This window comes from Pleurodeles waltl, chromosome 12 (assembly GCF_031143425.1).
Source record: "Pleurodeles waltl isolate 20211129_DDA chromosome 12, aPleWal1.hap1.20221129, whole genome shotgun sequence".
Classification (NCBI taxonomy): Eukaryota; Metazoa; Chordata; class Amphibia; order Caudata; family Salamandridae; genus Pleurodeles; species Pleurodeles waltl.
The window spans coordinates 234729177-234744464 of record NC_090451.1 but is presented as its reverse complement, the minus strand read 5'-3'; the positions used below and the strand labels follow the sequence as shown (position 1 = coordinate 234744464).

Below are 15288 nucleotides of genomic sequence, written 5' to 3'. Positions count from 1 at the left end.
AGGGCTGCTCCTGCTGTTGAAACCCTGGAGAGAGACCCCGAGGGCTGGATCTGCTCCTATGCGTGTCAAGGACCAGTGAGTGGACTCCCAGGGCTAGTGTCCTGTTAAGCTTCAGGGACACAAAGGCTAAAGAAGCCCTGCACCTGCAAAGCCCCCAGGTGACTAGTTTGCCCTGGACTTCACTGGTGTGTCCGAGAGATTGAGTTAATGCCCCAAGGGAGTGGACTCTTTATTGTGACAGAACTAGAGCTTGCCAACTTAAAGATCCTGAACCCAGAGTCAGAGGCTCATAGAATACAGTTACTTACTGGTTTGTAGGTAGTCTCGAGCACCGCTGAGAATTGAGGCTTTCACCAGACTCCTGGACTTTTGTGGTCTGTCGCCATCGAACTCTAGGCCCGACTCAAGCTGTATAAGACCCCACATCAACGACAAACACTGGAAAGGTTTCTAAATGCAAAGGTAAAATCTTGACCAGAACTAACCCAGCACACTCATCCGACCTTGATTTCTATCACGGTCAGCCTGAAACATTGGCTTTGTCCTGGACCCTCAAGTTTGAGGCTCATAGACTACCGCTAAGAGTGAGACGCATAGATTTTTTTAAACGTTTGCAGTGATTTATGAAAACCATACAAAAATCATAACTCTGGTTCCCCATATCTGAATTTTGGTGTCTATTTAAAGATAAAATACTCTACTTTTTATAAATTCGAGTTTTTTTAAACATTGTATCTTGTTTCCTGTATTTTGTTTTACTGTTTTGCTACTGATAAATGCTTCGCACTTGTTTTCCTTTGTTTTACCCCAATCTTGCCACAGATACCCGGGATTGAGGTAATGTTTAATTTTGAGTAAACCTGACTGGATCAGGTACAGATTAGTGACATTATCACTTCAACCACCCCCAAATAATAATCCACTTTTCTCACATTTTGGCTCAAACATACAGACGCCAAATACTGGCCTTACATAAAAATGTGCCTAAATCTAGGCAAGGATAGTTTACATCTGTTGCAGGACTTTAATTTACTTTTGCAACTACGCTCCAAGTGTATTTGCAGGGCCTTCTGCTTGATAGTGGGTTTGGGTGAGAGGTTAAAGTGGGCGGGATCTGTAGGGCAAGATGTACCATACTTTTTAATTTACTAAAAGCAGTTCCCCTGTTTTTGTTAAGACAGCTGTCCTTGTGTGGTTATTTCTGACAGTTGAGATGCCTCAGCTGAAGTGGAAAAGAGTGAGTCTCCTGTGCTATGAAGCAGAGGACGGGCAGACAGACAGCTAAACAAGAAACCAGCCTTTTATCAGGTTGCCTGTTGCCGGAAAGACACATAACTGTGCAAATAGTTAATCTGTGATTGTAAGTGCTGCTTGGTTAGCCGGTATTGGCTTTTAGTTATGGAATCACTTGAAGCTTCATGATGACAAAAATGTATTATTTTTGATGGTTATCGTAAGGATGATACCAGCTGAGCTATGGAGTGCATGCTTTTATTGGACAGTTATAAAAAAATGTCCGTACTTGGTATAGTCTGTGTTACCCAAATGCATAGTTTGGAAGCATTTTTGTCCTAAATCTTGTAGCCAATTTTGTAGCAGCTTATCTTATACTGTGTGTAATGCAAAGTTAAACAGGGCTTTCTGTCAGAGTCTTGACTCTGATAGCACTAAAAACACACTCCATTATTCCCCACTGCACCAACCAGGATTAATATCTGTGGCTCTCTTGCTAACCATGCAGACATCTGCATGATCGCATTAAGCCGCCATAGAGGATTAATAAAACATAAAATAGCACATTTCCCACCAATAGGTTTAACTTGTATTAAATTTTCATATAAGGCATGCATTATTTTATATAGAGCAGGCATCTCCAAGGAGTAGCTTGTGAGCTACTGGTAGTAGCTACCTGTGAGAAGCTCTCCTGTGTACAGCCCAACTTACTAAATTAGAAGCTTTTGATTGGATGAAATCATGTAAAATTGAAAAGTGTGCATACAAGATAAAAAATAATGTGTATTTACAGAACGTATGCTGATGTTTGAACATAAATGGCTGAAATTGCAAAATATATTTAAAGCTGTTATTTGAGTTATGAATTTTGAAGCATTTAGGGGCTCTTGGCTCATATTATTACATTGGTGCCAATGACATTTCAGCTGTGGCTGTTATGCAGTGCCCATGTAGAGGCATTTCAGACTAACAGTTTTTTCGACATTATTACCGGTAACCCTCCCTGATGCACCGAGGTGATTACTGCGGGTAATCTTGGGTGGAATGGCCACTAATGTAATCTTGACTGATGCAGTCACTATTACGATGCTAATAGTAGCTTGGAATGATTTTCATAGAGCAGAAGTAGCTCTGATTTCAGAAACGTTTGGAGACCTCTGATATAAAGTTACCTGAAGGTGATAAACCAACAAAATACTTATCATGTGTTCGTTCTTTATAGCCACATCTCTTACCTCACCCCCACTGACCACACCGCATACGACTCATAATCACAGTTTCAATTCTTGTTTCTTAATACAATTCGATTCCTGGTTTGTGTGCATTTTGAAGTATTGTACAGTGATATTTATGTATAGATACCTTATTAATCAATGTTTTTGTAGTCTAGTTTTCAAATGCTTTGGGTGCCCCCACTAGTATTGAGCTGCTTCTTGTGGTGGTGCAGTAGGTGAAAGCATGTATGTGGTTTATGGTTATGGCGGTAGCTATGCTGGTGGTGTCCTATTTATGTATGAGGTGATGGCTTTCGCCACACTGATGTGGTCGGAGTACCCCTCTTTGTTTCAGACCTTAGAATTATTTGTAATTTTTTTTAAAAAACTGTGAACTGGAGGAACATGCACTGAGTGAGGGTTAATAAGGGAAGTGATGGGATTGTAACCATGATAAATGTGTATACTTTTTCTTCCAATAGACATTATCGCTCTGTTAGAGTGGAGACGCCAACATATACTGGTGGGGTTAATGAAGAATTCTTAGAACGGAGTCGACAGCGGGAGCGTGAACGGCGTGAGCATGGAGTATACGCTTCCTCTAAAGAAGAAAAGGAACGGAAAAAGGATCGGAATCGAGACCGAGACTCTGATAGGAGAAGAGACCGAGGTAAGTCGCCCGTAGGAACAAAACAGAATGCTTTGGTGTTGTTTTACTTAGTCACCTATTGCCATTTGTAAACCAGTAGCCTCCAGTCCATCTTTAAAATTGTTGGCCAACTACAGTGTTGTTGTCCTATTTTTTAGAAGCAGGGCTTCTAAATAAATGTAATGGTTCAGATGACCCTCTGCAGACACAGAAACACTGTTGCTAAATAGGTTTGTCAGATGCAGTGACTCTGCATTACGATTATGCGTTTGTTAGTTAAGGGAGCATGTGGTGCTGAATTTAAGATTACATTGCAAACCCTTCTTACACTAATACTTTTGCAGCAATATCATTCTACACAAGCTAGATAACTTGTCCTTATCCTGTTGTGTTCTTCCATAATCACATGATGAGTATGTGTTGACACATTTTTAATCATGCCAATGGTGGATAGGGCTTGTTTGCCGTTCAGTAATACAGAAGGACAGTAGGAAAGCAGACATCTTTACCCATCTCTCGTTCTTCTCCCTTAGCCGTGATTCCTCATTCTACTTCCTACCTTTCCCTATTTTACTAGTGGACTGAAAGGCCATAGAAGTCAACAGCATTTCACGGAGCATTGAAATTGGTAGATTCATATGGGTTCCCTTCATCTTTCCACCTCAAATCATCCCTTCTATTACTCTCTTTCACTCATTCTGCATATTATGAGGAGTGGTGTATCATTATAAAATGTAGAATGTGTGCAGCGCCGCAGTGTGTAGCCATCCTTTGACCTCCTTCCCGAAGACCTCCCCTTTGGCCTCACCTTCTCCTTACACTTCATCCTCCCTCTCTGATCCTTGTTCTTTCAATTAAGAATGTAGTGCAGTCGACCTCAAATGTGCTTGCAGTCCTGGAGTGAACTGATAAGTCTGCCAACACAGTGGACCTGGTGGGTTTGTGTTTACCTGTATAGAGTTAGCATCTCTCCATTGCACAACAGTAGAAAAGAAGAAGTTAATTAAAGAGGCATTTGATAATATGTTGTTGTTGTTCATGTTTTTATCGTTTGTGGAATGGTGACTGTCCAGAAGAACGAGACAGGGGTAGGCATAGTGGAAGCAGTAGATACGACAGAGAAGGCAATTCCGAGAGGAGCAGCGAGAGGAACAGCGAGCGGAGCAGCGAACGAGGTAGTGAGCGGAGCAGCCGAAGGAATGAGCCAGAAAGCCCTCGGCACAGACCCAAAGGTGAGTTTAATCAATTCTTGCATATTCATGGTGGATGACACATTAACAATAGGGGGCCAACACTTTTCAGGCCGAAGCCACTGAGTTCATGACACAAAGTAAACGTGCAGCTGCCTCAGGCCAATGTCTGACAGAATGTATCGTTCAAGGAGGATGGTAAAATGGCTCCAAATACGTGACTACCTTTTCCATAAGGACAGAGGTAGATGGGGGGATTGCTTAGATGTAGCAAACTAAGACCTAGACTGTTACTGAGTTCAGCTCTATTTAATGAGCTGTGTGCCAAGTCATTTTAAACTTTGTGTGGCTGATTTTACCAGTGTACTGCCTGTGACGTTTGACAGTACACTGCTGCCATGTGTGTGCACTTTTGTCCAGCTATTGCTGATCACTGTAAAAAAAAAAAAATACTATATATATAATATATATCCACACACCTTGGTGAAAAAGGATTTCACCCACAAGTGCGTCTGTATTGTCAAAATGCCTTGATAAAAGAAAAACTTTTGTAAACGTGATATTCTACACGTTTTAAGTATTAAATAATTGTAACATTCTTAGGAAATTCCACATAATAAAGCAAGTTTGATGTAATAAAACCATTGTTTTTCTCGAAAATTCCCCACAAAATGTCCATGAAAATTTTAGTGGAATCCTTCTGCATTTAACAAAGGTTCCCATTGAGGGAAAAAAACGTATTTTCCTACCAAAATATTCAAGGAAGCGCCTTCTTTAGGTTTTTGTGTAAAACAGATTTTATTGAATTTTAACCAACAACACTCGCCGTAGAAGATATGTCTATAAATGTACTTCATGTGACCGAGAGGCCTGCTTCACAACTATATCAAATAGCGTACATGCATGTGATATTATTTATGCATTGGACATCATAAAAGCCCCATCTTTGTCCCCCAAACCTTTTTTTGTTTGGGAAGTCATCCTTTTTTTCTGTGGATTCTTAAAAACATGAAGCAGCTGGATTTCAGTTGTAAAAATGTGTTTAGTCGTGCTTAAATAAATCATATAAACTTAATCAGATACATTTAAACATGCAACCCTTTAAAATCATTAAACAGTTACTATACAAACACGTGGACCTTTGAATTCATACAAAATGCTGTCAAACGTTTGAATTCAGAATAAAAAAAAAATGACAAACATGGTTCCAATTATTTGTTGCGTAATACGTCCACCCCTTTACAAAGAAACAGTACATAGGCATTTTTGCCATCTGCCTTCCACCTTCTTATTTAGAGTTAAGTGGATGGATACTCTGTCGCAAATGTGATGGTTATCCTGCCAACCTTATTAAAAATGCATACTATCCTAATGCTCTTGTAATAAGGCGGGCCGGATGTCTGTCCCATTTGTGATGGAACAGTCTTTTGACAAACTCTAAACCAGTCCCTAAATCTTAGCTGTATCAAATAATCTTACAATATATGTGAGTGTTTGTGGTCCAGTAGTGCATGATATGGCACATATGACACTTTAGTGACTGTGACCAAGATCTGATTGTCTTCACCAGATTCTCAACTGTTTTTTGAAGTCCAGCTTAACCCAGGGAATAGATACTTTCATCCTCGAGCTGCTTTCAACCCTAAAGTATCTGTTCATTTCTTACAATCTGTTCTATGTTGTATAAATATCTCATTGAGCTAGTGCAAAATAACTTATAAATCCAGTTGAAATTGTCTCAGCACACAAGTGAAATAGAACAGTGTACCAAATCAACACAGATTGAATTATTCTAACTCTTGTTAAAATCTTTTTTAGCCCTAGACGTATCACCTCTTGTGAGGTACCCCCTACTTGGACCTGACAGTCTTATGCCATACTGAAGATTCTGTTCTATCCATCATTCTTTTGGATGTTGGAAATCACTCTTGTGAGCCATAAGGCCATTTTCAGAATAGGCCCTGGCCAGTGCAGACTGATCCTTTTCCATACTTTACTTTAAATCTTAACAGTTGATTGGATATAATATTTATGGCTGCTTTATTCAATGAGTTCCACAATAACTTATAATTAAATATTAATAGTAGGTGTAGATACTTTTTCAAGCCTGCAGTTGTTGACGCACCAGGAGCCTTTGTATTCTGATGCACCAAACGTAAGAGTTTGGCTTTCTCAGTGTTCTTTGAAAATTCATTCTCATTTGCCTATGTAGGGAGAGTGGTCATCTTTCTTCGTAGTTCCACATCGTATGCTCAAAACATCTCTGGAGAGTGCCTGAATTCTTAAGTATCTGAGGTGTAGAGAATTAGTTAAAACTGAATTCAAGTAATTAAAAATAGCTGATAAAGATATTAAGCAAACATGGGGCCAAAACATACCCTTGCCCCACTCTGGAAGATATTTTGGGCAAGCCAAGCAAGGATTGAGCCTAGTTCTGGCTGAATGTCTGGCTGTGCCATTGTCACACGAGGCTTGGCATTCCACAATAGAGCGGATTCATCACTCACAAACGGCTCCTTTTGTATCTTAAGGGTCTTGCATTTCTTACGTGGTCCAACGTTGATTAGAGAAATACTTGAGTTCTGGAGCCCCACCCTGATATAATTCCATTGACTCCCCTTTTTGGTCCATACCATCTTCAAAACAAACTCCACCATCTACAAAGCCAGTATGGCTGGCACACTTGCCTACTAGGCTGACGAACAAAGCATCTCCAGTTGTCTTCTGCACCTTAGCCAAGATACCGTCAGAGTAGAGATGATGATGTGCAAAAAAAAAATAAACTTCCATCTATGCACATAGGATCTAGAATGATGTTCCTGTAACCATTAGGACTGTCCCCACCATGCTCCAATTTAGCAAAGAGTTAACACCTTGCTTCTTTAAAGAACACTATGTTATCATAGCACTAACAGTCCACAAACCAGCTAACCCTCCTATCACATTTTGACTATCCCTGCTTTGCTGTCTTTCTGCTGGGTGATCCCAGTTTAATTAATACATACTTACAGTGAAAGGGCGGCTCTGTCCTGCGATAATTGCACTGCGTCACAGTTTACTCCCTGAAAAATGGTTTGCCATGGTATGGACCCTGATTTTTCACAGACGTTCTACCCGTTGAGCAGTAGTAGATCTTAAGTAACTCTTGCTTTTCATGAGAATCACTTGTTGCCTGTGTTCTCCTGGGCCACCACCTTTGGACCCATACATGCACACTCATACTCACCTGCTCTACATAAAGGGTGGAAAGTATTGAAAGCCACAACCTTTGGAAACATATGCACTCTCATACTCCATCTGCTCTAGATTAAAGATAGAAAGTAGAAAGTATTGAAAAAGGAATGTTTGTCTGTATACTGATGAATCCATGTTTAGAAAAAAGATTAGCAGTGCTCTAGATAACAGAAAACGGCATGCCATCAATTACTGGGCATTAGCTGTGTATGTGTAATTAATCCTGTATGAAGCAAAAAATTCAGTTTTGAGAGCTATGTTGGGTGAGAGGTTTGGGAAATCCACCTAGCAAGCATTCGAGAAGCAAGTGTTAGTAACTTCCAGGAGGCCGTTGTAGAGTGCTGAAGTGGTGATAACGAAAAGTGATCTTAAACAGTATTGTTCTGTGTAACATAGAAAGCCTCGATTTATGACTATTTAGAACACATAAATGTGCAAGGAGCTTGGTGGGAGTGGACCATAATTATTTGGTGGCATAGGTGCAGTTGCTGCCTTCAGATTAATTTGTTAGCTGAACTGAAGAGTCACTAGGAGCTGCTTTAAGTAGGTGTAGTTGCCATCTTTGGGAAATTTCTGACATCTTTGTATGATGTGGTGCAATCTAATTTGTTATCTTCAAAGACTCCAGTATAGGGCCTTGCCTATATTTTTGCAGGTTGTGTTACCAGGGCTTTAAACCACTGTTGAAGTGTGAGATGATGGGAAAGGATTCTTTCTGATGGATACAACTACCTGTGGATTCCTCACCTCATGAATACTCCCATGGCGCCAGCATTCGACGGAAATCTTCTTACTAGTCTCTGCACGTCGACGAGGACGTCACTGTCTCGCACGCGACGCCGTCTGACGTCATACAGGCAATAAGAGGTCCTCGACGACGTGCGGACGTCAGTTCCCTTTTTTCCGTGCATTCGAAACGGTTATCTTCGAGGGAGCAACTGTTACTCTTGCGGTTACAGTGTATATCTTGCTGCGTACTCTTTCTCTGTGGAAATAATGTCGCAGAGAAAGTCTGGATTTAAGCCTTGTCGTGAGTGTGGAGGGAAGATGTCGGTGACGGATCCTCATTCCGATTGCCTTTGGTGTTTGAGCTCCGACCACGACGTCTCGACTTGTGATTCGTGTCAGCACATGAATCCGAAGGCCATTAAAGAACGCGAGGCGAAGCTGTTTATGGCCAAGTCAAAGGAGAAGCATCACAAGAAAAAGTCTTCTCCAAGACATCGGCGTCATCGAGACTCCCGGCGCCGTAGAGAATCTCGGCGTCATTCAAGGGAGGCTCGTTCCAGGTCTCCGGATCGGCGCCGGAGGACATGGGAGGTCAGCCCCACGGTGACGCCGCATCCTTCGACGTCGTTGCTCTCTCCGACGTCTCCAACTTCGCCTGGACAGGCGTCGGTGATTGAGGTATTGGAGCCTCAGGTGTTTTCTCCGGCGCAGACGCCGAGGCCGGCGTCGGGGTCGCCTCCGAGTCAGGCACCCCAGTATCCGGCTTTTCCCACCCCTGGAGCCGATAGTTCCGCATTCTTGAATGCGATGTATGCCATCTTCCAACAGATGGCTCCAGGGGGTGCTCCGGCTGGGCCTTTGGCCTTTTCTTTGGGTGATCCTGCGCCTCTTCGGCCGGCACCCTTTATGCCCTTTCTCCCGTTTGGGAACGTGGGCTCGGCGCCAGTGTCGGCGCCGGTGGCCGCTCCGATGGCTTCGGAGGGATTGGCCCCAGGGATTTCCATCCCGTCGACGTCGAGATTTCGGCCTGTGACTCCGGTGGGTCCATCCGTTTCATCTGCTCTTCAGTCGGCGCCGAAGTTACCTGTGGCGCCGGATGCGGCGTCGGTGGCTTCGGAAGATCGGCGCCGATCTCCGACTTCGGCGGAGGTGTTGTCGACTCCGCGGATTGAGCAACGACTGCATTCAAGGAGGCGTGCTCTCCGGGTACTAGAGGAGCAGGAGTACCAACGAGCCCTAGAGGAAGGAGAGCTAGAGGACTCGGGTGATGGGCTGCGTGGACTGGAGTCGGCCAGTGGGCTGGACACTTCCCCTGAGTGGGACCTTTCGTCCCCGGGGGAATATACCGAGGAAGCTGCTTCCTTTCATACAGTGGTACGGAAGGCAGCTAGTTTTTGGGACCTGCCTTTGCCGGTGGTGGAGGCGAAACAAAACCTTTTGACAGAGGTGTTGCATCCGGCCTCAGCCGCGGCGGAGCCTCTATTACCTTTTAATGACGCTCTGCTGGATCCGGTTTTAGAGGTGTGGAAGAAGCCGGCATCTTCCCCAGCAGTTCACAGAGCCGTGGCCAGGAGGTATCGGACGGCTCCAACTGATCCTGGTTTCCTATCTAGGCACCCTACGCCGGAGAGCTTGGTTGTGCAGGCCTCCTGTTCGTCCAAGTCAGCGCCTGGTTCTTTCCCGACGGTGCCTGGGGACAGAGACTCAAAAAAGCTAGAGGCGCAGTCGAAGAAGATTTTTTCGTCCTGCAGTCTGGCGTTAAAAGCCACTAATGCGACCTGTATCCTGGGGAGGTATATTCATGCTCTGATGGATGACATCTCCTCTTCGTTTACAGAGCTTCCCCAGGGTCTTTTGGATCTTGTCTCTGATGCCCAGGCTGCTGCGACCCAAATTATCCAGACGGGACTGGATACCACCGACTCGGTAGCCAGAGCAATGGGCACAACTGTGGTGGAAAGGAGACAGGCCTGGCTCCGTAACTCGGGCTTTTCGGCAGATGTACAGTCCACATTGTTGGATCTCCCGTTTGATGGGGACAAACTGTTTGGGGCTAAGGCTGATTCGGCCTTGGAACGTTTTAAGGAGAGCAGGGCCACGGCTAAGTCGTTGGGACTCCAAGCTCCTTCTTCCACGGCCTCTTCCAGATTCTTCAGGAGGTTTCGTGGATTTGGGCGTGGCTCTTCCTCCTCTTCCTTTCGGGGAAGATATCAGCAACCTGCCTCTTCCCATCCCTATAGATCTTTTAGGGGGAGGGGTAGGGTCCGCACCAGGGGAGCCTCTCAGCAGCACTCTGCCTCTTCCTCATCCTCTGGCGGGGTGCAGCAGGGGAAGCAGCCTTAGGCTTCCACCATTTCCCACTCACTCCTCTCCTGTAGGGGGAAGATTACAGCATTTTCTCACCAAATGGGAGACTGTTACATCGGACACTTGGGTTCTCAGTGTTGTGGGAAAAGGCTACACCCTTCCCTTTCGGGAGTTTCCGCCCCTCATCCCGCCCCGCCCTTCGTATTGTTCACAAGAACACCTCCTGTTGCTAGAACAGGAGGTAGAAGTCCTCCTTTTAAAGGGCGCGGTGGAGTTGGTCCCGGAGCAGGAAAGGGGTCAAGGAGTTTACTCAAGGTATTTCCTGATTCCCAAGAAGGATGGTCGTTTGAGACCAATTCTGGACCTGAGGATCTTGAATTGGTTCCTCAAGCAGGAAAAGTTCAAGATGCTGACCCTAGCACAGGTGCTTTTGGCGTTGAACATGGAAGACTGGATGGTGTCTGTCGACTTGCAGCATGCTTACTTTCATATCCCGATACTCAAGTCACACAGGAAGTATCTCCGGTTTGTGGTGGGATCGCAACACTACCAGTTTGCGGTCCTTCCGTTTGGTCTTACTTCAGCACCTCGAGTCTTCACGAAGGTGATATCGGTGGTTGCGGCAGAGCTCAGAAGGAAGGGGATAGCAGTATTCCCTTACTTGGACGATTGGTTGATCAAAGCCAAGTCCCCGGAGCTTGTGTTGCGTCATCTGCAGTCAACAACCCAGTTGTTGTTCGACCTGGGCTTTTCAGTGAACGAGCCCAAATCTCACCTGGAGCCCTCTCAGCGCCTCCTGTTCATAGGGGCAGTACTGGATACGACATTGGGTCGGGCCTTTCCTCCGCCTCAGCGGATTCAAGATATTCAGGATTTGGTTCCAATGTTTCGAAATGGAGCGGTAGTTCCAGTCCTCAAGGTCCTTCGTCTGCTCGGTCTTTTTGCCTCCTGCATTCTGTTGGTCACGCATGCTCGCTGGCACATGAGGGCTCTTCAGTGGTGCCTCCGAAGGCAGTGGTCTCAACACAGAGGGGATCTAGAGGGTACTGTCAAGATCTCCAGAGATGCTGCTGTGGATTTGAAGTGGTGGATTGCAAGCAACAATCTTTCACAAGGAAAACCGTTCCAGCAGTCGCCACCAGTGGCCACAGTCATAACGGATGCTTCCACTCTAGGGTGGGGAGCTCATCTGGGGGATCTGGAGATCAAAGGTCTTTGGTCTCCAGAGGAACAGATTTTTCACATCAATCTGTTAGAGTTACGGGCTGTACGTCTGGCTCTCAAGGCCTTCCTCCCTTCCCTTCGTGGTCAGTCGGTACAGGTCCTAACGGACAATACTACCACGATGTGGTACATAAACAAGCAGGGAGGAGTGGGGTCGTACCTTCTCTGCAGAGAAGCTCTTCGACTATGGTCCTGGGCAAAGGACCATCGGATTTGCTTGATAGCAAACCATCTGGCCGGAGTCTTGAACGTGCGTGCGGACAGTCTCAGTCGCCACTTCTCGGCAGACCACGAGTGGCGTCTCCATCCAGATCAAGTCCGTTTAATCTTCCAGAAGTGGGGGTTTCCTCGGGTAGATCTGTTCGCCACTCGAGAGAACGCGCATTGTCCGTTGTTCTGCAGCCTTCAGTATCCGATGCAGGAAGCGTTTCAAATGACCTGGTGCGGCCAGTTGCTTTACGCGTTTCCTCCCATACCCTTGATTCCTCGAGTATTGAGGAAGATTCGCCAAGACCGGGCTCTAGTAATCTTAATAGCTCCGGATTGGCCAAGGAGGGTGTGGTACTCCGACCTTCTCCAACTCTCAACGTGCCCGCCGCTCCGTCTCCCTTTCAGGGCAGACCTCCTCTCGCAGTCGCAGGGGCAGGTTCTACACCCCAACCTCCAGAGTGTGCACCTACATGCCTGGAGATTGAACGGGGCAACCTGAGTTCCTTCTCTCTCCCGCCTGAGGTAGTGGATGTTATATTAGCGGCCAGGCGACACTCCACTAAATCTATCTACGCTAATAGGTGGTCTAAATTTGTTGCGTGGTGTGGAGAGAGGCAGATTGATCCTTTACATGCTCATCTATCGGACGTTTTGTCTTTTGCTCTATCTCTGGCGCAGAAAGGTTGTGCAGTGGCTACCATTAAAGGTTATTTATCGGCCTTGTCAGCCTTCATATGTCTTCCAGACCAACCATCTTTATTTAAATCCCCTATTGTTATCAGATTCTTGAAAGGTCTTCTAAATCAATATCCTCCAAAGCCATTCGTTATGCCGCAATGGGATTTGTCCTTAGTCCTGACTTTCCTTATGGGGTCCCCTTTTGAACCTATGCATTCTTGCCCCTTGAGGTATTTGGTTTTAAAAACAGTCTTCCTGATAGCTATAACATCAGCAAGGAGAGTGAGTGAGTTGCAGGCCTTATCAGTAAAACCCCCTTATACAACTTTTTATGGGGATAAGGTGGTGTTGAGGACCAAGGCTGCTTTCCTCCCGAAGGTTGTTTCACCCTTCCATTTGGCTCAGGCAATTACTTTGTCCACGTTCTATCCTCCGCCTCATCCTTCCAAAGAGGAAGAAAGACTGCACCGTTTGGACCCAAAGAGAGCGTTGAGCTTCTTTATCGATAGAACAAAGGATTTCAGGCTGGAGGATCAGCTGTTTATTGGATACGTGGGCAAGAGGAGAGGAAAGGCAGTCCACAAGAGAACACTATCCAGGTGGGTTGTTCTTTGCATTAAAATTTGTTACTCTTTGGCAAAGAAGGATCCTCCTGAGGGCATTAGAGCTCATTCCACCAGAGCTAAGTCGGCCACTTCGGCCTTAGCCAGAGGTGTTCCTGTGGTCGACATCTGCAAGGCCGCAACTTGGTCGTCCCTTCACACTTTTGCAAAACATTACTGTTTAGATTCTGAGGTTAGAAGGGACGGCCATTTTGCACGGTCAGTGCTGCAGGATTTCTTGGTTTGACCATTTAGGCACCCACCGCCGGGCGTGGTACTGCTTTGGGACTCTATTCATGAGGTGAGGAATCCACAGGTAGTTGTATCCATCAGAAGAACGAGTTACTTACCTTCGGTAATGACTTTTCTGGTGGATACATTAGCTACCTGTGGATTCCTCACGGTCCCACCCGCCTCCCCGTTGCCTTTATGGTCTTGCCAAGTAATCCTTGAGTGCGCTCCTCTTGATCTTTGAGGGTGCAATAGATGTATATATATAATATATTTATATATATATATATAGGTATATGTGTATATATCTTTATGTATATACTTGGTGTGTGTATATATTTTAAGAGAGAGTTTTATATATATATATATATATATGTACATAAAAAGATTTACAGTTATTCATACAATGTGGTGTATTTTTACAATATAATGGATGTTGCTTTGTTCTTTCATTGCATTGCCTGGTTGTTCTCATGCACGTAAAAAATGATTGGTACTGACGTCCGCACGTCGTCGAGGACCTCTTATTGCCTGTATGACGTCAGACGGCGTCGCGTGCGAGACTGTGACGTCCTCGTCGACGTGCAGAGACTAGTAAGAAGATTTCCGTCGAATGCTGGCGCCATGGGAGTATTCATGAGGTGAGGAATCCACAGGTAGCTAATGTATCCACCAGAAAAGTCGTTACCGAAGGTAAGTAACTCGTTCATTAGGTGCTTTCAGCCTCATTGTGCAGATACTGTTGATAGCTCACCCCTTTGCATCCCTTATTAATATGATGCAGATGTAGTGCATTCAAAGTTTTTGCAGGCTTTTAATTAGGTGCATTTTGCTTCCTTTGTAGGTGATAGCATCACACATATTTCCCTGTTTTACCTGGGTAGGAAAAGGGTACTTGTGATGGTTGTCGTACTGTATTTAGCTTAAATGCCTTCTATAATATACATATACAAGTAAAGATAAAGTCTTATGAGGAAAGAACGGTATTCACCTATGACCAGCACACAATACCCAGTCTGTTCAGGTCCGGTAAATTGCATTTATTTAAAGATTATAATTACGACCTTGGCGGAGGGAATTACTTCGTCCCAAATGTGACAGATATCCCGCCCGCTGTATTACAAGTTCCATTATATCCTATGGAACTTGTAACACAGCGGACGGGATATCAGTCACATTTGGGACTGAGTAATTCCCTCCACCAAGGTAGTAATTGGGTTCTATGTCTGCTCCAGACTTTTCACTGGCTTTTCGATTTCATACCATCATCTGGAGAGATTTCCCACAGCTTTCTTTAATCCTGGCTACGAGTGCACAGAACCTATGTGTAAACGGCCTTTAGTGATACCCCCTTATATGATGTCACACTTTATTTTTCCTCAACAGGTTCTGATCTAGAAAAAAAAGAGAGAAAATCATAAGGGGGAAGGAGGAGGAAGAGAAAAATTGAGAAAAAAAACAGTGAGAAAGGGTGAAAGCAGACTTGAAAACATTTTACTGTACTTGTGGAAGCCTAAAGGCAGGCTCTTCACTGCATATACCAGCTAGCTCCCTTAAATCATTTATTAGGTAAGAGTTTTGCTGACCTCCCTTGATTATAAATAGAGAGATAGCCCTCCCATACGTGGATGCATACTACTTGGTGGCCCACCTGATAAATATTAATGACTGGGTTTTTGCCCCCACAGGATCATTCGACCCTTAGGCTGGTATGGGAGAAATTGCAGGTCCATACACACATACAGTACCTCTGAGGTGGGAAAGGTGTTCACAAGCTAATCCCGGCC

The 15288-nt window shown here is 44.8% G+C and overlaps 1 protein-coding gene across 3 annotated transcripts in view; it reads left to right on the top strand.

The window, feature by feature from the left end:
• DHX38 (DEAH-box helicase 38) overlaps positions 1 to 15288 on the top strand; it is a 1001715-nt gene that overhangs the window by 82079 nt on the left and 904348 nt on the right. For 2 of the 3 annotated variants that reach the window (XM_069216597.1, XM_069216598.1), the window contains exons 3-4: positions 2930 to 3117; positions 4170 to 4328. In XM_069216597.1, the coding sequence (XP_069072698.1) occupies positions 2930 to 3117; positions 4170 to 4328 (347 nt within the window). The remainder of the gene's footprint in view (positions 1 to 2929; positions 3118 to 4169; positions 4329 to 15288) is intronic. The other variant, XM_069216600.1, reaches the window with a different exon arrangement.